Source organism: Coregonus clupeaformis, chromosome 9 (genome assembly GCF_020615455.1).
Source record: "Coregonus clupeaformis isolate EN_2021a chromosome 9, ASM2061545v1, whole genome shotgun sequence".
Classification (NCBI taxonomy): Eukaryota; Metazoa; Chordata; class Actinopteri; order Salmoniformes; family Salmonidae; genus Coregonus; species Coregonus clupeaformis.
The window spans coordinates 40,373,999-40,397,023 of record NC_059200.1 but is presented as its reverse complement, the minus strand read 5'-3'; the positions used below and the strand labels follow the sequence as shown (position 1 = coordinate 40,397,023).

General features: G+C 41.3%; 1 protein-coding gene and 1 long non-coding RNA gene across 7 annotated transcripts in view; one reads left to right on the top strand and one right to left on the bottom strand.

The window, feature by feature from the left end:
- LOC121574537 (nuclear receptor corepressor 1-like) overlaps positions 1–23,025 on the top strand; it is a 128,069-nt gene that overhangs the window by 5,747 nt on the left and 99,297 nt on the right. For all 6 annotated transcript variants that reach the window (XM_045222631.1, XM_045222628.1, XM_045222627.1 and 3 more), the window contains exon 2: positions 8,727–8,918. In XM_045222631.1, the coding sequence (XP_045078566.1) occupies positions 8,808–8,918 (111 nt within the window). In that variant the 5' untranslated portion in view covers positions 8,727–8,807. The remainder of the gene's footprint in view (positions 1–8,726; positions 8,919–23,025) is intronic.
- Positions 11,907–12,766, bottom strand: LOC121573549. Its single transcript, XR_006661422.1, has 3 exons — positions 12,680–12,766; positions 12,447–12,525; positions 11,907–12,354 (listed from the first exon to the last, which is right to left on the bottom strand). It is a non-coding gene; the product is annotated as an uncharacterized LOC121573549 (long non-coding RNA).

The window sequence follows — 23,025 nt, the reverse complement described above, 5'->3', positions numbered from 1 at the left end:
ACCTTTGCCTAGCAGGAATCTTTGATCCTCAGCCCATGAGGGCAAGTCATGACAATAGGGACCTTGAGCGTAAGCAGTTTTTCTAAATTACATTAATTAAAGCATTGCAATTCAAAATGGTTTGTGTGTAGTGTGCTCTTTTTTAATTGGACGAGGAGGTGGTTTTCCCTCCACAATGAGGTTTGCTCCAGAGAGCCCCTCTGTTTACACTTCCGTTGGACTCAACCCTTACTCAACCCTTACAGGTCCTCTGTAGCTTAGCTGGTAGAGCACGGCGCTTGTAACGCCAAGGTAGTGGGTTCGATACCCGGGACCACCCATACACAAACATGTATGCACGCATGACTGTAAGTCGCTTTGGATAAAAGCGTCTGCTAAATGGCATATTATTATATTATTACAAAACTGCTACCCTCCCTTCCAGACATGATGTAGGCCATTGATGGATGCTTGTGTCTATGCCAGTGATTTTCAAGCTGTGGTCCGCGGTGGTACTGCAGGTGGTCTGCAACATTTTTGTTAATTTTTTTATATTATAAAAGTTGGCTGTATTACTGGTATTGTAATACATTTTACTTAAGTGCATATTGTTTAAGAATAATAAGCCTTTAAAGGCCCACCTCAGAAGTTGCCAACCCTATTTCAAGTAATTCCGGTCCTAGAGCGGAAATTCTCATTTAGGTTATAAATCGAAGACTGACACAGGCTGCTAATACATATTCAGAAATTGGATGTGGGAACATTGTCGTGATTTCCACATGTAGCAGAGAAATAACAACAAATAGGGCACTGACTGACAGCTGCCAGTGTAACTAGCTAGCATGCTAACCTTATCTAGCTAATGAAAGTGCTGACCCCAATTAGTCGATTGTTTGGCCGATAGGCTGTTTTTTTTTTTTTTTTGAGCAGTAGCAAAAATATTTTTATGGCACACGAGACAACTGTCTTATTCGTGCCCGTCTCAGTGAACTAATCCATTGCGGAGGCCACGGGGATGGCACAGTCCAAGAAGAAGGGGAGTGTGGCTAAAATGCACAATGCACTTCTCTCAACAGAATGCACTCTCTCCCGCCATTTTGTGCACTTTCATTGTTTCATAACATCATTGTGTGAATTGTTTGCGTTTGATTGTTAGTGTCTATCAATTCCCCATTACGTATATCACCAGTAGTACATTTTCCGTTAATTCCTATCATTTCTAATCCACAATGTTTGTTTGGTTACAGTAATTTCTGTTAATGCATTCAATATATTATTCCTGTCTTTTACCATTCTCATTGTCGGAGTGAACACGTTATTTGCAGAGCGCACAACCTATGTTACACTTGTGAGAAACAAGTTTTGGTTTATTTCATTGCATTGACACGTTTTTTTCAATTTAGTCATTGTCTTTTGTTTGGCTTGCTCCTGTCAATGTTGAGGAAGGACGTGCACCTGATTTACGCATAGAAGTAGGCCTATAGGCTACCTGGCCTGCGCGGAAATGTAGGCATATAAATGTGCCTATTTGGGGATCTGATAGTATTTTTGATTGGCTTAATGAGCTGTGGAGCTTCTCAAAGTAATGTTTTCTTCTCCTCAAACAGCAAGCAAACAAAGTCTGTTTGTACAGCCATTGAGAATTACAATATTTCCTCAATGTATTTGAAAAATCTTTCCAGCTCTCTCCCTTTAGATAACCCCTCAGCGTGAAAGGAAAAAATGTCATGCTTTGATCCAGTGGAAACGTCATAAAATAGGCCTACCTGATTACTTCTTATCCCTTGCGCAAATAGCCTACAGCTGTGTCTGTCCCGAGCTCACTGGCACAGGAAACTCTGAAAGCCCAGAATATTTTATAAAATGTTGCAAGTTTGCTAGCACCGGCTTCAGGCTGGACCCAAGTTAATAGTTGATATAAGTTCGTTGCAGACAGGCCATGCGTAGCCAATGTGATTTATGGGATATTTATTTTTATCAGGATATTGTCTACCTGCAGGCTGCAATGTTTATATTTGTTGGCTTTATGTAGGTTATTTTTTACATAGTTGGCAATAGAAGTTACTTTTTAGGTTTGTATAATTTTGAGTAACCACATGACAATGATTTTGAGATATGAAGACATTATTATCAATGACATGAAAATGTGCATATGAAAACTATAACTGACACACAGATGGGTAGAAATGGTTAGATAAATTGGCATTCCACATGAGAAAGTTTGCTGACTCCTTATGTAGCCGATTACCGGCAACTTCAGGAGAGTAACGGCAGACTCTGTGGAAGCCAGCAGGAGCGGGAGGAGAATGGTTGGGTTAGGTTAAGGTGTTTATCTTGATCTCTGGCTCCCTTTTGAGTCATTTGTCTTATTTCATCAAACAAAGCGCTTAAAGCATCAGACAAGCTCAATGCATATATAGCTGATTTTATTAAAACACATAAGGTGTGTCTATATATGAAAAAATACACATACTTTTTTTTGGTCGAAAGAACAGACTACTTTCGGTCAACCAATTTATTTTGTTCGGGGGACAGCGCTATAAAGTTATGTGAGCACCATTTCAGTTCAGACAAGTCAAGTGAAAATAATTATTTCAGAAAAAGACTAGCAGCCTACCTGTCAAGGAATGAGTCTCAGCTAAACCATGCCTATACGAGCTGTTGACATGTTGAGGGTTGACATTTGTCTTACTGTTGCCGTTTTTATAATTCCAGTGAAACATAGTTAATATTTGAATATGCACACAGACATGATCAAATAGCTATATTCTTTGTTCTCTCTGTTATCGTTTCACCAAGATTGCTAGCTATATATCAATGCATTATCAAAATTGCAGCTGTGAATCCGCCATAGAAATGGAAAGGCTATCCATGTTACTGGAGCTTATGTTCTAACTGATGAAACAATGGGCAAGTTCGTTTTGCATGGACCGGTTCCCTAGAGTGGGTCGAGATTTCTCTTTAGGATTAATGGAATGGTCGAAAATGAGCAAACCCTGGGCACCGGGCCATAAAAACGAATTTGGTTAAAACGTTAGTGGTCAAAACCATTCATTTTGGGGCAACGGGGAGCGGGGTTCTAAAATGCAATCATATCACGCAATTTTACCATTAAGAAAATTGTCTTTTTTTTTTGGGACTAGTGCAAAAATAAGTGAAACTTGACAAATTATCCAATGGGCTATGATAATTTGCTGGTAGAAAAGTGGAGGTGCAAAAACATACGTTTGCACCACTTATTTTAATTTGCTCCATGGCTCAGGCAGCCAAGTGTAGACTACAGCGAAAAGCTTCAATGAAAGTCAATGAACTAAGTAAACCAGACCCAGCTGCTATTGCATTGGTGTCTATGGGAGAGCCACCCCGTTAAGTAGACTAGAACTGACCATTTTTTCCAATGGTAAATGGCCTGAGTGAGCTATTGTCATTTATACACCATATTTGCTGTAGCCAAAGATGATCTATTATTTTGCTCAGCTCAGTTGTGACTCATGAACTTTGCAAGTCTTTTTGATTAATAAACAATGCCATGCTGGTGGGTGGTACCATTCAAATAAAACCCAGCCCTGAAGCGAAATGTATGCTAAAAATTTACATGCCATTGCATAGGAAAAGACACATCATTGGCACGAATTTGCCACGAAGCGGGCAGTTCGGTTTTGTTACTTCAAGCCCAAATATATCATACTTTGACTAAAACGATGACTTATTGATATGAATGAGGGAAGTGGAAGAGACTCATTCAATATTTTTATTGGTGGTTGTGATGTTGCATTGGGTAACATCTGGCCATCGTCTTTCAGCTCGAAAAAGTAGATTTCTACTGGTGTTGACGTTTTAATCTGTTACATTCCTTGATAGAATTGACTATGAATTTGACCGTCAAGATATCTTATGTAAAAAAAATATCTGCGACTCTACGAATGGTGGTCCTCGAGCTTTTGACAGTGATTTGGTGGTCCCCGGAATGGAAAAGGTTGGAACCGCTGATCTATGCTGCTTACTGGCAGACAGTATATACAGTTAGGTCCAAAATAATTTGCACCCTTGATAAAGATGAGCAAAATAGACTTTATAAAATAAATAATACAAATATATTATTTTATACTAAGCTAATACAATTGCTCAGAGAAGTAGATTTTTAACAACACATTTATTTCTCAAAGATAGGGGTCAAAATGATTGGCACCCATGTTTTCAAGACCTCACCTTGCGAGGATAGCGGCACTGAGCCTTTTTTCTTACTTTTTTTATGAGATTGTAGAACACATTGGGAGGGGTCTTAGACCATTCCTCCATACAGAATCTATCCAGATTCTTGATATCCTTCGCCTGCTCTTATGGACTGCCCTCTTCAATTCAAACCACAGGATTTCAATGGGGTTCAATTCCGGAGACTGAGATGGCCATTGCAAAATGTAGATTTTTGTGGGTTTTGGGGCCAAGTTTCAGCCTCCTGGCAGAGGCAACCAGGTTTTTGGCTAAAATGTTCTGGTAATGGGTAACGTTCATGATGCTTTGACCTTAAGAATGCCCAAAGGACCAGTGGGAACAAAATAGCCCCATAACATCAAAGATCCAACACCATATTTTACATTAAGTATGGGGTTATTATCTGGAATTTTAGCCTGTTCAGGTGGGATCGAGTTTTTGGCCCAGATCATGACGTCACAATCTGATCTGATTATAATAGACCGATGTTCATCTGGGTAAGGGGGTGGGCTCTAGACTAGGGATAGGCAACTTGCGTTCCGCCCCTTTTGTATGCCTGTGGATCAATTCCCCTCCCCCTCGTTGTTTTTTTGGCGAACTCTGTCGGGGTCTCAACTTAATGTTCAGAGTTAGAATAGTAGAATACACAAGGTGCTATTTTCGAAACTTGGTTGTGGATCAACAGTTTTCCTCTGCAGTTACTGATGGTCACTAAATTAGCCCATGTCGTCAAAATCCTTTTAGATTGGTAAATTAGTCTAGCCAGCTATCTAAACTTGTAGTAATCATGGTAAAATGTTCAACCACGGGGGGCCCCCATTAGATTTTGTTGATCACTCTCACTCAGATATCACATTCTCTCCACCCTATGGTAAAATGAGTATAATTGCATAAAATTAGTTATAAAACAGCAAATTCTTCTCTCCACCCCATAGCAAAATATGTAGAATTGCCGCAAACTTGCTTTGAAACTGAAACATTTGAGGGCCCCCAAAAGGCTAGGGCCGGCTCTGACTGCATGTGTGGTTATGGATGTGGGTATGCAGACTTGTGAGCCACTGCGGCCCCTCATGAGTTCCGATTTTTGTGGCCCCCACCCCCATCAAAGTTGCCCATCCCTGCTCTAGACCATCCTATCAGCCAATCAGGGCTGTGTATGTAAATATCTTCACTTTTCTTCCCTAACGCCCACATGATCAGACTGAGCATTTCAATGGCCAAAAGAGGCTCAGGGAAAGAAATGATAAAAAATATATATTTATTTTCATTAAATAAACACAGTAATTTATTAGATTTACAGTGATGATTTAAAAACAACATTAATAAAAAGACTTCATGGGGGCTAGTTTTCTGCAATTCTACAAATTTTGCCATGGCTTATGCCGTGTTCTTATGCAATCTGAGTGACTCAAACATTATAACAAAATCAATGGGGGACCCATGCCATGACATTTTTGCAATTTAAGATTCTCCCGGACTGTGTTTTTTTTTGGGGGGGGTTGTTAGTTCTTAGATTATGTTATAAACAAATACATTGGTCCATTATCTATTCTACATACTTTATGGTTTTAGTTGTGTTGTGGAAATTCTTACACAGGGATACTCAAAGTCAATCTTAAATGAATAATTGTTTATTAACCGTTAACTGGAGAGGTTCCAACAAACTTGATGCACCATAGTGAACGTCTATCAGGAGCTCCAACAGAGCAGTACCGTTAGTTCTCTTAAATACTTACACAGAAAATAACATTTGCATTATTTAGCTTATTCATTATTCGTTTGCTATCATTCATGTGACCGGCCAAAACTGGTTCATGCATGTGGCAGACCAATACCTCACAAGTCTTCTTCTCTCCAAGCTGAGACCTTGAAACTGAGATATCGTTCTCAAAACAAGGGTCTGGGCGTACTGCCAAATTGCAGATACTACAGTGAGGATTTCTCCTAGGCGTTCAATCAGTTACTTGCATGAATACAGAAATTGGTCATTAGAAAAGCACAAACAGAACACAGAAATTGGTTATTAGAAAAGCACAAACATAACAATTTCCATCACAGTCATTTACGTTTACACTGACAACGTTTTACCATCCCGAACATTATATATATATATTAGGGGTGTAACGATTCGTTTTAACAACGATTCGATTTGTATCACGATTCGTGGTTGTCGATACGATTCAAGGACGATATTGGTTCATTTAGAACGATACGATCCGAAACGATTCAGTGACTTGAAATCGATTCAGTAACCTTTTAGCCAAAAATTCAACCAGTGTGACTGAAATAAATACCTGGATACTGGACAGTGCAGGTGAAGTTTCCTAGATTCCTGTTTCTTGTAAGGACCGCAATGGTGGCTTGATAATTTCTCGCTCGTCGGCTTCTCCTCTGTTGTCGGCTTCTCCTCTGTTGTCCGCTTCTCCTCTGTTGTCCGCCATGCTTTGTTTTGTTGTCTTGGCGCCTTTGCGCTGCTGCTGGCGCGATGACGTCACGGATAGGCAGACTGAATCGAGTAATGTTTAAAGCCTTTATCATTAAAAGTGCTAAGAAAAAACATCCATATAAAGTCTGACGTGCTTAAATCCAATGGGTTATTTCCTAGTATCGATACAATCGATTTATTACATTTTAAAACGATGTTAGATCGATATATGTTGTCCAAAAGGCCAACTCGCGAGCACAGATCGATGTTGTTGGATCATAGGAATATAAATCGATACATCGATGTAGTAGATGGATCGTTACACCTAATATATATATATATATATATATATATATATATATATATATATACAGTACCAGTCAAAAGTTTGGACACATGTACTCATTCAAGGGTTTTTCTTTCTTTTTTCTTTTTTTAACATTATAGAATAATAGTGAAGACATCAGAACTATGAAATAACTCTTATGGAATCATGTACTAACCAAAAAAAGGTTAAACAAATGAAAATATATTTTAGATTTTAGGTAGAGGTGGTATACAGAAGATATACCTATTTGGTAAAAGACCAAGTCCATATTATGGCAAGAACAGCTCAAATAAGTAAAGAGAAATGACATGACATGAAGGTCAGTCCTTACAGAAAATGTCAACAACTTTTGAAAGTTTCTTTAAGTGCAGTCGCAAAAACCATCAAGTGCTATGATGAAACTGTCTCTCATGAGGACCGCCACAGGAATGGAAGACCCGGAGTTACCTCTGCTGCAGAGGATAAATTCAATAGAGTTAACTGCACCTCAGAAATTGCAGCCCAAATAAATCCTTCAGAGTTCAAGTATCAGACACATCTCAACATCAACTGTTCAGAGGGGACTGTGTGAATCAGGCCTTCATGGTCGAATTGCTGCAAAGAAACCACTACTAAAGGACACCAATAAGAAGAAGAGACTTGCTTGGGCCAAGAAACAAGAGCAATGGACATTAGACCGGTGGAAATGTGTCCTCTGGTCTGGAGTCCAAATTTGAGATTTTTGGGTGAACGGATGATCGCCCACCGTAAATCATGGAGGAGGAGGTTTTATGGTGTGGGGGTGCTTTGCTGGTGACACTCTCTGTGATTTATTTAGAATTCAAGGCACACTTAACCAGCATGGCTACCACAGCATTCTGCAGTGATACGCCATCCCATCTGGTTTGGGCTTAGTGGGACTATCATTAGATTTTCAATAGGACAATGACCCAACACACCTCCAGGCTGCGTAAGGGCTATTTTACCAAGAAGGAGAGTGATGGAGTGCTGCATCAGATGACCTGGCCTCCACAATCCCCTGACCTCAACCCAACTGAGATGGTTTGGGATGAGTCGGACGGCATAGTGAAGGAAAAGCAGCCAACAAGTGCTCAGCATATGTGGGAACTCCTTCAAGATTGTTGGAAACGCATTCCAGGTGAAGCTGGCTGAGAGAATGCCAAGAGTGTGCAAAGCTGCCATCAAGGCAAAGGGTGGCTATTTGAAGAATCTCAAATCTCAAATATATTTTGATTTGTTTAACACTTTTTTGGTTACTACATGATTCCATATGTGTTATGTCATAGTTTTGATGTCTTCACTATTATTCTACAATGTAAAACTAAAGAAAAACCCTTGAATGAGTAGGTGTGTCCAAACTTTTGACTGGTACTGTATGTGTGTGTATATTATTTGTGTGTGTGTGTGTGTGTGTGTGTGTATGTATATGTGTGTATATATTTTTTGTCTGTCTGTCTGTCTGTCTGTCTGTCTGTCTGTTTCTTTCGGGGGGGAGTGGAGCCAACGATATAGCAGGGGGAGACTGTAATCTTGGCCAACGATAATACTTAACCTAATCCATTACCAAGCTCCTGACTGACACTAACATAACTACTAATATGGTGCACAATAAATCGTCCTCCCCCATTTGGAGTTGAGATGCAGCTCAGCTTACCCTTCAGACAGAAATACTGCAGCTGCCACAATCCCTCAAAAGCACTGAATCACCTTGGGTCTCCTTCCTTTCCTTGTGTGAGAAGGATGATTTCATATCTCTGTGTCCATCTATCTGTCCTTCCTCAGGTGGTTTAGGCCTCCAGCCATGCTCGAGCTGAGCCCCTAATCCGTGCAGCAAAAGCCCGCCCGGCTCAACCCTGAGCCAGGATGTCCAGTAGCTCGGGCTACCCCCCTACCCAGGGGAGCTTCAGCAGCGAGCAGAGCCGCTACCCACCACACTCTGTCCAGTACACCTTCAGCACCACACGTCACCAACAGGTAAGAAACTGATCTTGAAGAAGCATCATAACCTCTTTTAATGACTACAGTGGCACTGCACTGCATCTATTGTTACTTTTTTACTTACACCTACTACCAGCAAGAATGACTTTCTCTCTCTTCATGCAAATTATTCACTATTACAGGCTTCCCCAAATGGCGGCCCTCAGGCTGAATTTGGCACACGGACGATTTTTATTTGCCCCCCCCCCCCCCAAGTTTTCTAAATATTTACAGGATCAGTCAAACGTTTGGACACACCTACTCATTCTAGGGTTTTTCTTAATTTTTACTATTTTTTACATTGTAGAATAATATTGAAGACATCAAAACTATGAAATAACACATATGGAATCATGTAGTAACCAAAAAAGTGTTAAACAAATCAAAATATATTTTATATTTGAGATTCTTCAAAGTAGCCACCCTTTGCCTTGATGACAGCTTTGCACACTCTTGGCATTCTCTCAACCAGCTTCATGAGGTAGTCACCTGGAATGCATTTCAATTAACAGGTGTGCCTTGTTTTTTTACATTTACATTTTAGTCATTTAGCAGACGCTCTTATCCAGAGCGACTTACAGGAGCAATTAGGGTTAAGTGCCTTGCTTAAGGGCACATCGACTGATTTTTCACCTAGTCGGCTCGGGGATTAGAACCAGCGACCTTTCGGTTACTGGCACAACGCGCTTACCCACTAAGCTACCTGCCGCCCTTGTTAAAGTTAAATTGTGGAATTTCTTTCCTTCTTAATGCATTTGAGCCAATCAGTTGTGTTGTGACAAGGTAGGTATGGTATACAGAAGATAGCCCTATTTGGTAAAAGACCAAATCCATATTATGGCAAGAACAGCTCAAATAACAAAGAGAAACGAAAGTCCATCATTACTTTAAGACATGAAGATCAGTCAATCCGGAAAATGTCAAGAACTTTGAAAGTTTCTTCAAGTGTAGTCACAAAAACCATCAAGCGCTATGATGAAACTGGCTCTCATGAGGACCGCCACAGGAAAGGAAAACCCAGAGTTACCTCTGCTGCAGAGGATAAGTTCATTAGAGTTAACTGCACCTCAGAAATTGCAGCCCAAATAAATGCTTCACAGAGGAGACTGCGTGAATCAGGACTTCATGGTCGAATTGCTGCAAAGAAACCACTACTAAAGGACACCAATAAGAAGAAGAGACTTTCTTGCGCCAAGAAACATGAGCAATAGACATTAGACCCTTGGACATCTGTCTTTTGGTCTGATGACTCCAAATTTGAGACTTTTGGTTCCAACTGCCATGTCTTTGTGATACGCAGAGTAAGTGAACGGATGATCTCCGCATTTGTGTCGTTCCCACCGTAAAGCATGGAGGAGGAGGTGTGGGGGTGCTTTGCTGGTGACACTGTCAGTGATTTATTTCGAATTCAAGGCACAGTTAACCAGCATGGCTACCACAGCATTCTGCAGTCATATGCCATCCCATCTGGTTTGGGCTTAGTGTGACTGTTATTTGTTTTTCAACAGGACAATGACCCAAAACACACCTCCAGGCTGTGTAAGGGCTATTTGACCAAGAAGGAGAGTAAGTGAGTTCTGCATCAGATGACCTGGCCTCAATAATCACCCAACCTCAACACAATTTAAATGTTTTGGGATGAGTTGGACCGCAGAGTGAAGGAAATGCAGCCAACGAGTGCTCAGCATTTGTGGGAACTCCTTCAAGACTGTTGGAAAAGCATTCCTCATAAAGCTGGTTGAGAGAATGCCAAGAGTGTTCAAAGTTTTCATCAAGGCAAAGGGTGCCTACTTTGAAGAATCTAAAATATAAAACATATATTTTGATTTGTTTAACACTTTTTTTGGTTACTACATGATTCTGTGTTATTTCATAGTTTTGATCTCTTCACTATTATTCTACAATGTAGAAAATAGTAAAAATAAAGAAAAACCCTTGAATGAGTAGGCGTGTCCAAAAATGTTGACTGGTACTGTATCGGAAAGTATTCAGACCCCTTTACTTTTTCCACATTTTGTTATGTTACAGCCTTATTCTAAAATTGATTGAATTGTTTATTTTCCTCATCAATCTACAGTCGTGGTGAAACGTTTTGAGAATGACACAAGTATTGGTCTTCACAAAGTTTGCTGCTTCAGTGTTTTTTAGGGGTGTAACGATTCGTTTTAACAACGATTCGATTTGTATCACGATTCGTGGTTGTCGATACGATTCAAGGACGATATTGGTTCATTTAGAACGATACGATCCGAAACGATTCAGTGACTTGAAATCGATTCAGTAACCTTTTAGCCAAAAATTCAACCAGTGTGACTGAAATAAATACCTAGATACTGGACAGTGCAGGTGAAGTTTCCTAGATTCCTGTTTCTTGTAATGGAATCAGGTATCAATTAATTATGAATATAAATAAACAAGTAAACAACAATGAATGGCAAATGCATTCACATTTTATTTGAATAAAGTGCAAACAACACTTTAGGTTGAATTAACAGGAAGTTAAAATTGTCTGATCTCATTTTCAATATTCAATACATTTTCAATAAAAGTACAGTAAGTGCAACCAACATTTCAACAGTAGGTTTACCTGCTACTTCTGCTTTTGTTTTTCAACATAAAAATATTACAATATTAATATCAAAAATAAAGTGCAACCAACATCTCTTCAGGTTGAATTAACAGTAGGTTTACCTGCTACTTCTGCTTTTGTTTTTCAACATGAAAATATTCAATATTAATATCAAAAATAAAGTGCAACCAACATCTCTTCAGGTTGAATTAACAGTAGGTTTACCTGCTACTTCTGCTTTTGTTTTTCAACATGAAAATATTCAATATTAATATCATAAATAAAGTGCAACCAACATCTCTTCAGGTTGAATTAACAGTAGGTTTACCTGCTACTTCTGCTTTTGTTTTTCAACATTACAATACAAATACAGTATTAATATAAAAAATAAAGTGCAACCAACATTTCTTCAGGTTGAATGAGCAGTGGATGAACCTGCTACTACTCTCATTTTAATAAACAAACAATATTCAACAAAAGATCAAGTGTAACCTACTAGGCTACTCTTCAATGACTACAGATTTTTTTTCAAAAATATCAACTGATCAACATGATCTGGCCGCAGAACACTTCTCTGTGCGTTCACTATGTCGCCAGCAGTACTAAAAACTCGTTCTGCTGGCACACTGGTGCCTGGAATGCACAGGTACCGTTTAGCAAGGGTGGAAAGTACAGGTAGCTCTTTCTCCTGAGATCTCCACCACTTCATGGCATTTTCAGTCAAAGGCAACGCATCTTTTGCTCGGTACCTTAACACCTCTGCTCTGGCTGTCTCGCTTGTGGATTTTCTTTCTCTTTGGGTGAAGGAATCGCCAAACAGCGCATCTAAGGCTTTCTTCTTACAAGGAGGTGACTCATTTGGAGCTACAATATAAGAAATATATTTCAAAATATAGTCATGTTTCTCATTAATACAAAACAACAACAATCTTTTATTGGCATCACATGAAACACACCTGTGGTCTCTTCATTGAATCCTGACAGCTTTGTGCTTGAGCTTCCCTCGTCTTCCTCCTGATTTCCCATTGCTTGCATCTATTGATGTAAGAATGTGTGAACTGTTCAAATTTCTGCTCTGTAATACTGCACACATAAATTTAGAGGAAGATAAAGAACAGATGAGATTTGAGAGAGGACAAATGAAAGGGGAGAAGAGAAAAGAGCAGAGGAAAGAGGAGAGAAGAGTTACCTGGTGGGACACTTCTGCCTCAAAAACCAGTTTTGTGTAGACCTGTTCTCTGTCCTCTTTTTCCAGGTAGGGCAGTTCTTTAAATCGTGGGTCCAACGCTGATGCTGTTTAAAGAACAAGAATATTGCATTCATTGCATTATTAAATTAAGTTGACCTGAAATTGCAAGTGATGACCACCTCCTCATACACAACATAATCAGAAGATTAAACTTTAGTATGTTTAAAAGAAATGTGGCACAGTGATGATGTAAAGCCACCATGAACTAAGAATTGTATTGCAGATATCTTGTTTACTTTTCCATATGAAAAAAACAACTCAAATTCAAACTTGAAAACGCAAAGGTGTGGCATTTTACAAATTAATACAGTCTAATAACCTAAAATATTAACCAAGTTGATTTTAATTAAGACTCCAAATTAATTACCTATGTTGAGAGCATCTTGGGTGCCTCTGTAGCGTGTGGAGAGGTCACTGGCCATCACCCTCTTAATCTCTGCAACCAGGGTTGAGTCGTCTTCGCATGGCTGTAGGTGTTTCAGCAGTTTTGCTTGAAGAGGAGCAATTACAGAGAGAGTTGGCTGGTCTTCTTCACACATCACAGTGGTTGCCATTTTGACAGGACCCATCAACTGAACAATGTCATCCATGTTGGCAATATCACTCTCACTCAGCGTGCCTACATCTGTGACCCCCTTTCGTAGATCCTTGGACATCAGAGTTGCCATTATAGCTGGCTGTTGTTCCAAAAAACGTTCAAGCATTTCGAATGAACTGTTCCATCTGGTGATTATGTCTTGGATCAGTTTATGTTTTGGTAAATCCATCAGAGTTTGTTTTTCCTGTAGGGCGTGACATGCAATCGGGCTGCGGTGAAAATATCCAACAATTTTTCGCACTTTCCCCAACAACCTGGAAGCACGGTCCACCCCCAAACCCTTCTGCGAGGCAAGGTTGAGTGTATGTGCGAAGCAGGTAATGTGTGGACTGAACTGGGCTTCTGCACCGGCCACAATCATATTCCTGGCATTATCTGTGACGATGGCAGGATTCTTGTCGTAGATTTTCCACTCCATGCAGGCTTCACGCAGTAACGCGCCAATATTTTTACCAGTATGGGCTTCATTTAAAACTCTGGTTAGCAGAACAAAGGTCTTCATTTTCCACTCCGGATCAATGTGATGAGAGGTAATTGTCACATACCCTTGATTTGAGCATGACGTCCAGCCATCTGTCGTTATCGCTACTCGTTCAGCTTGAGAAAGCGACAGCTTCACATCATTCTTAGTACTTTCGTACAATGCAGGAATAACCTTTTCTGAGAAGTGTGGTCGGCTTGGTATTGTGTACCTTGGCTCCAATGTTTGAATCATTTCACGGAATCCCGGATTTTCAACCACACTGTAGGGTCGCATGTCTTTGCAGATAAACTTGGCAATTGTTGCGGTGATGTTTTTCGCCCGAGCTGAGTTTTGGCCTAGTCTCTGACTAAACATGCAGGCGAGACCTGAGGCTTCTGCAGAGTTGACTTTACCTTTCGCTGCTGTAGTAGCGGGAACGCTGCAAGAGGTGCCTGGACGGTCGGTGTTGTGTGAAATCCCATGGCGCATTAGTAGGTGGTTGGAGAGATTTGTCGTGTTGCCGTTGTACTTTACTTGACCTTTACATATCCTACAAACAGCGAGCGACTTATTTAGAACATCTCCGTCTTTGCAAAAGCCAAAGTGTTTCCACACACTGGACCGCAATGGTGGCTTGATAATTTCTCGCTCGTCGGCTTCTCCTCTGTCGTCCGCCATGCTATGTTTTGTTGTCTTTGCGCCTTTGCGCTAGCTGCTGGCGCGGGCGATGATGTCACGGATAGGCAGACTGAATCGAGTAATGTTTAAAGCCTTTATCATTAAAAGTGCTAAGAAAAAACATCCATATAAAGTCTGACGTGCTTAAATCCAATGGGTTATTTCCTAGTATCGATACAATCGATTTATTACATTTTAAAACGATGTTAGATTGATATATGTTGTCCAAAAGGCCAACTCGCCGAGCACAGATCGATGTAGTTGGATCATAGGAATATAAATCGATACATCGATGTAGTAGATGGATCGTTACACCCCTAGTGTTTTTAGATATTTTTGTCAGATGTTACTATGGTATACTGAAGTATAATTACAAGCATTCCATAAGTGTCAAAGGCTTTTATTGACAATTACATTAAGTTTATGCAAAGAGTCAATATTTGCAGTGTTGAACCTTCTTTTTCAAGACCTCTGCAATCCGCCCTGGCATGCTGTCAATTAACTTCTGGGCCACATCCTGACTGATGGCAGCCCATTCTTGCATAGTCAATGCTTGGAGTTTGTCAGAATTTGTGGGTTTTTGTTTGTCCACCCGCCTCTTGAGGATTGACCACAAGTTCACAATGGGATTAAGGTCTGGGGACTTTCCTGGCCATGGACCCAAAATGTTGATGTTTTGTTCCCCGAGCCACTTGGTTATCACTTTTGCCTTATGGCAAGGTGCTCCATCATGCTGGAAAAGGCATTGGTTGTCACCAAACTGTTCTTGGATGGTTGGGAGAAGTTGCTCTCGGAGGATGTGTTGGTACCATTCTTTATTTATTGGTGTGTACTTAGGCAAAATTGTGAGTGAGCCCACTCCCTTGGCTGAGAAGCAACCCCACACATGAATGGTCTCAGGATGCTTTACTGTTGGCATGACACAGGACTGATGGTAGCGCTCACCTTGTCTTCTCCGGACAAGCTTTTTTCCGGATGCCCCAAACAATCAGAAAGGGGATTCATCAGAGAAAATGACTTTACCCCAGCCCTCAGCAGTCCAATCCCTGTACCTTTTGCAGAATATCAGTCTGTCCCTGATGTTTTTCCTGGAGAGAAGTGGCTTCCTCGCTGCCCTTCTTGACACCAGGCCATCCTCCAAAAGTCTTCACCTCACTGTGCATGCAGATGCACTCACACCTGCCTGCTGCCGTTCCTGAGCAAGCTCTGCACTGGTGGTGCCCCGATCCCGCAGCTGAATCAACTTTAGGAGACGGTCTTGGCGCTTGCTGGATTTTCTTGGGCGCCCTGAAGCCTTCTTCACAACAATTGAACCTCTCTCCTTGAAGTTCTTGATAATCTGATAAATGGTTGATTTAGGTGCAATCTTACTAGCAGCAATATCCTTGCCTGTGAAGCCCTTTTTGTGTAAAGCAGTGATGACGGCACGTGTTTCCTTGCAGGTAACCATGGTTAACAGAGGAAGAACAATCGTTTCAAGCACCACCCTCCTTTTAAAGCTTCCAGTCTGTTATTCTAACTCAACCAGCATGACGGCGTGATCTCCAGCCTTGTCCTCGTCAACCCTCTCACCTGTGTTAACGAGAGAATCACTGACATGATGTCAGCAGGTCCTTTTGTGGCAGGGCTGAAATGCAGTGGAAATGTTTTTGGGGGATTAAGTTCATTTTCATGGCAAAGAGGGACTTTGCAATTCATTGCAATTCATCTGATCACTCTTCATAACATTCTGGAGTATATGCAAATTGCCATCATAAAAACTGAGGCAGCAGACTTTGTGAAAATTAATATTTGTGTCATTCTCAAAACATTTGACCACGACTGTACAGTAATAGCTGAACAGGGACAGCGAGCAGGCTAGGAGTGTGCCCTTGGCTGTCAGTAAAAAAAGCAAAGCCAGGTTTTTAGAAATGTGTGCAAATGGCTCAATAAAACTACCTGAAATATCATATTTACGTAAGTATTCAGACCCTTTACTCAGTACTTTGTTAAAGCAATTACAGCCTTGAGTCTTCTTGAATAGGACGCTACAAGCTTGGCACACCTGTATTTGGGTAGTTTCTCCCATTCCTCTCTGCAGATCCTCTCAAGCCCTGTCAGGTTGGATGGGGAGCGTCACTGCACAGCTATTTTCAGGTCTCTCATTTCAGTCTCTCGGTGGAACCACTCTCCCCAAGTACACCCCCACCAGCCGCTATACTTTAGTCCGGGCTCTGGCTGGGCCACTCAAGGACATTCAGATACTTATCCCGAAGCCACTCCTGCTTTGCCTTGGCTGTGTGCTTAGGGTCGTTGTCCTGTTGGAAGGTGAACCTCCACCCCAGTCTGAGGTCCTGAGCGCTCTGGAGTAGGTTTTCATCCAGGATCTCTCTGTACTTTTCTCCGTTCATCTTTCCCTCTATCCTGACTAGTCTCCCAGTCACTGCCCCGGAAAACATCCCCACAGCATGATGCTGCAATCACCATGCTTCACTGTTGGGATGGTGCCAGGTTTCCTCCAGACGTGATGCTTGGCATTCAGGCCAAAGAGTTCAATTTTGGTTTCATAAGACCACAGAGTCTTGTTTCTCATGGTCTGAGAGTCTTTACGTACCTTTTGGCAAACTCCAAGTGGGCTGTCGTGCCTTTTACTGAGGAGTGGCTTCTGTCTGGCCACTCTACCATAAAGGCCTGATTGGTGGAGTGCTGCAGAGATGGTTGTCCTTCTGGAAGGTTCTCCCATCTCCACAGAGGAACTCTAGAGCTCTGTCAGAGTGACCATCAGGTTCTTGGTCACCTCCCTGACCAAAGCCCTTCTACCTCGATTGCTCGGTTTGGCCAGGCGGCCAGCTCTAGGAAGAGTCTTGGTGGTTCCAAACTTCTTCCTTTTAAGAATTATGTAGGCCACTGTGTTCTTGGGGACCTTCAATGCTGCAGATATTTTTTGGTACAATTCCCCAGATCTGTGCCTCGACACAATCCTGTCTCGGAGCTCTACGGACAATTCCTTTGACATGATGGCTTGGTTTTTGCTCTGACATGCACTGTCAACGATAATCAATTCAAACAGGACATCTGAGCTCAATTTCGTGTCTCATAGGAAAGGGTCTGAATACTTTCTTATTTTTTTTACATTTGCAAAAATATCTAAACCTGTTTTCGCTTTGTCATTATGGGGTATTGTGTGTAGATTGCTGAGGATTTTTTTTATTTAATCCATTTTAGAATAAAGGCTTTAGCGTAACAAAGTGGAACAAGTAAAGGGGTCTGAATACTTTCAGAAGGCACTGTATGTTAGGGTTGGGCGGTTCTGAGGTTTGTGTGGGGCCTCCACTCAGCCCATTTCAGTCTCTCGGAGGACCCACTCTCCCCAAGTACACCCCCACCAGCCGCTATACTTTACTTAATTTATAAGGTAATACAAATCAACCACTGTACTTAAGTGGCAGTCCTTCTTCAAAAGTATGTTCAATGTTTGTACATTGTATGTATGTATGTATGTATGTATGTATGTACAGTGGGGGAAAAAAGTATTTAGTCAGCCACCAATTGTGCAAGTTCTCCCTCTTTAAAAAGATGAGAGAGGCCTGTAATTTTCATCATAGGTACACGTCAACTATGACAGACAAAATGAGAAAAACTAATCCAGAAAATCACATTGTAGGATTTTTAATGAATTTATTTGCAAATTATGGTGGAAAATACGTATTTGGTCAATAACAAAAGTTTCTCAATACTTTGTTATATACCCTTTGTTGGCAATGACACAGGTCAAACGTTTTCTGTAAGTCTTCACAAGGTTTTCACACACTGTTGCTGGTATTTTGGCCCATTCCTCCATGCAGATCTCCTCTAGAGCAGTGATGTTTTGGGGCTGTCGCTGGGCAACACGGACTTTCAACTCCCTCCAAAGATTTTCTATGGGTTTGAGATCTGGAGACTGGCTAGGCCACTCCAGGACCTTGAAATGCTTCTTACGAAGCCACTCCTGCTGAAAGACCCAGCCACGTTTCATCTTCAATGCCCTTGCTGATGGAAGGAGGTTTTCACTCAAAATCTCACGATACATGGCCCCATTCATTCTTTCCTTTACACGGATCAGTCGTCCTGGTCCCTTTGCAGAAAAACAGCCCCAAAGCATGATGTTTCCACCCCCATGCTTCACAGTAGGTATGGTGTTCTTTGGATGCAACTCAGCATTCTTTGTCCTCCAAACACGACGAGTTGAGTTTTTACCAAAAAGTTCTATTTTGGTTTCATCTGACCATATGACATTCTCCCAATCCTCTTCTGGATCATCCAAATGCACTCTAGCAAACTTCAGACGGGCCTGGACATGTACTGGCTTAAGCAGGGGGGACACGTCTGGCACTGCAGGATTTGAGTCCCTGGCGGCGTAGTGTGTTACTGATGGTAGGCTTTGTTACTTTGGTCCCAGCTCTCTGCAGGTCATTCACTAGGTCCCCCCGTGTGGTTCTGGGATTTTTGCTCACCGTTCTTGTGATCATTTTGACCCCACGGGGTGAGATCTTGCGTGGAGCCCCAGATCGAGGGAGATTATCAGTGGTCTTGTATGTCTTCCATTTCCTAATAATTGCTCCCACAGTTGATTTCTTCAAACCAAGCTGCTTACCTATTGCAGATTCAGTCTTCCGAGCCTGGTGCAGGTCTACAATTTTGTTTCTGGTGTCCTTTGACAGCTCTTTGGTCTTGGCCATAGTGGAGTTTGGAGTGTGACCGTTTGAGGTTGTGGACAGGTGTCTTTTATACTGATAACAAGTTCAAACAGGTGCCATTAATACAGGTAACGAGTGGAGGACAGAGGAGCCTCTTAAAGAAGAAGTTACAGGTCTGTGAGAGCCAGAAATCTTGCTTGTTTGTAGGTGACCAAATACTTATTTTCCACCATAATTTGCAAATAAATTCATAAAAAATCCTACAATGTGATTTTCTGGAGAGAAAAAAATCTCAATTTGTCTGTCATAGTTGACGTGTACCTATGATGAAAATTACAGGCCTCTCTCATCTTTTTAAGTGGGAGAACTTGCACAATTGGTGGCTGACTAAATACTTTTTTCCTCCTCTGTATGTATGTATCCAATTTTTTGAGGGGGTACATTAGGAGAGGAGTCGGAGCTAAAAAGCTTTAAAAATGAATAGTGCCTCAAGTACAAATACTTACTTTGCTTAGTTTTTGTGTGTTTTTTTGTTAAACTGTCTGCTCAGCCCACATGCTCTATACATGTAATGTATACAATAACTATGTATTTATACGATGATCCTTCCATTCTATGGAATGCCCACCGCCCTCATGTCATATCTGCTAAAATGTTTTGCTTGGTTCTTCAATGATAGACGGAACAGATATGGTTAAGTTTGATTCTATACAAGTAAATACCAACAAAATCCAACTTATCACATGGAATGTCCATGAGCTCACTGATGGGGGGTGGAGGCATATGGTTCTCGAACACCTAAAGAGATTGTCAGCAGATGTTTTATTTTTATAAGAGTTACATTAAAAAATATATAAATGTAACATTTAAAGAGGAGCTGGGTTTGAGAGGACTATGCTGCCACCTACTGTAGTAACCCAGAGGTGTATGCATCCTGATAAATAAGAAAACAGTATTATTATTATTTTTTGGGGCGATTTAAAAATAAAAATGGATTCTCTAGGTACTAGTCTTTTTAGCTAACATTCGACACCTTTCCACTACATGTCTTTGCCAAAGAGACTGGCCTTTCTGCAATCTCAACGTTTGTTATGCAGCTGGATTTACAGTGGAGTTGCTTATTGGTTGTTGGAAATGACATTAATAATTTCCATGACAACAAGTGGAGCCTCAAATAGAATTAGGCAAGTTGTTGTATTTTGAGGCTTTGGAATTGCAGTATGTATTTAGTTTGAGAATTTCGATGTAAGCTAGCAACTTTTGACAGACTGGTTTCGTCTGGACTAACAAAAAATTGTTTCTTAGCAACCGGATACAAACATGTTCTGTGTAGAGAAAAAAAAGTGATAGCATTCCAATATTGTGTAATAGTTGTGGTTGGAGGATAGCTGTGATGGTTATTGAATCAGGATAAACTCCTCTGTTCTATTCAAGCTCATTAATGATAGAATGTTCATATTTGCAGATGGCAGAAAGGCCAGTCTCTTTGGCAATGACAAAGAGTGGAATGTTAGCAAAGGAGACTGGTACTCGGGCTAGTAACCAAGAAACTTGATCTTGACATCTAGCCACTTAGTTAGCAAACCAAATGCATTCCTGGAGCCCTGAGCTGGATATAATTTATGTGACACATCTTAGATTTCTTATAAGTAGCACATATACCATTTATAAGTATACCGGGGGCTATCTCCCAAGCCTAATAAAGATAGATTAGGGCTGACCCCATTTAGTCGATTGTTTGGTCGATAGGCTGTTGGTCGACTGAGATGTATTTAGTCAAGCAGTAGCAGAAAATCTAAAAATCATGGTGTTGAAGACACCTGTCTGATTCGCGCCTGTCTGAGTGGACTGATCCATTGTGGAGGCAGTGGGGATGGCACAGTCCATCATTCTAAGACGTGCTACTGAAGTTGTATGTGGTTATTTTACATAAGAACAATGGTGCAACACTAATAAAAATTATATTACTTTACAACAAATGCGCTTTCTCCCGCGTTGGATAGTGGTCGCTGTCTGCGGTTCGGAAACACATCAGTGCACTGTTCAATTGGCGCGTTTTCCTAGACAATGTTGCTATGTGCATAATAGCAAAGTTAACCAGCATATTGGTGTTGAGAACAATGCGCGGAGGCAGCAGCAGAATGAGGAGATGAGAAAACAGCCCTTGCCTTATTGTCTAAGAAAAGTGAGGAGAGAGGAAACCCCAACTGAATTAATAATAATATAATAATAATATGCCATTTAGCAGACGCTTTTATCCAAAGCGACTTAGTCATGTGTGCATACATTTTTCTGTATGGGTGGTCCCGGGGTTCGAACCCACTACCCTGGCGTTACAAGCGCCGCGCTCTACCAGCTGAGCTACAGAGGACCACAATTAAGTCTATAATCAATAGCCTAACTGTTAAATGTGCCTGGCTTTATAAATCCTCATTTGGAACGTATTCAGACCCCTTGACTTTTTCCACATTTTGTTACGTTACAGCCGTATTCTAAAATTGATTAAAAATATATAATTCTCAGCAATCTACACACAATACCCCATAATGACAAAGCAAAAACATTAAATACCTTATTTACATAATTATTCAGACCCTTTGCTATGAGACTTGAAATTGAGCTCAGGTGCATCCTGTTTCCATTGATCATCCTTGAGATGTTTCTACAACCTGATTGGTTGTGGTAAATTCAATTGATTGGACATGATTTGGAAAGGCATATATAAGATCCCACAGTTGACAGTGCATGTCAGAGCAAAAACCAAGCCATGAGGTCGAAGGAATTGCCCGTAGAGCTCCGAGACATGATTGTGTCGAAGGCACAGATCTGGGGAAGGGTACCAAACCATTTCTGCAGCATTGAAGGTCCTCAATAACATAGTGGCCTCTATCATTCTTAAATGGAAGAAGTTTGGTTCCACCCAAACTCGCCTGGCCAAACTGAGCAATCAGGGGAGAAGGGCCTTGGTCAGGGAGGTGACCAAGAACCCGATGGTCACGCTGACAGAGCTCCAGAGATCCTCTGTGGAGATGGGAGAACCTTCCAGAAGGACAACCATCTCTGTAGCACTCCAGCAATCAGGCCTTTATGGTAGGGTGGCCAGACGGAAGCCACTCTTCAGTACAAGGCACATGACAGCCTGCTTGGAGTTTGCCAAAAGGATTCTCAGACCATGAGAAACAAGATTCACATGACACCATCCCTACGGTGAAGCATGGTGGTGGCAGCATCATGCTGTGGTGATGTTTTTCAGCGGCAGGGACTGGGAGACTAGTCAGGATTGAGGGAAAGATGAACGGAGCAAAGTACAGAGAGATCCTTGATGACAACCTGCTCCAGAGTGCTCAGGACCTCAGACTGGGGCGACGGTTCACCTTCCAACAGGACAACGACCCTAAGCACACAGCCAAGACAACGCAGGAGTGGCTTCGGGACAAGTTTCTGAATGTCCTTGAGTGGCCCAGCCAGAGCCCAGACTTGAACCTGATCTAAAATCTCTGAAGAGACCTGAAAATAGATGTGCAGCGATGCTCCCCATCCAACCTGACAGAGCTTGAGAGGATCTGCAGAGAAGAATGGAAGAAACTCCCCAAATACAGGTGTGCCAAGCTTGTAGCGTCATACCCAAGAACACTCGAGGCTGTAATCGCTGCCAAAGGTGCTTCAACAAAGTACTGAGTAAAGGGTCTGAATACTTATGTAAATGTGATATTTCAGCTTTTTATTTTTAATACGTTTGCAAACATTTCTGAAAACCAGTTTTTGCTTTGTCATTATGGGGTATTGTGTGTAGAGTGATGAGGGGAAAAAACTATTTAATCAATTTTAGAATAAGGCTGTAACGTAACACAATGTGGAAAAAGTGAAGGGGTCTGAATACTTTCTGGATGCA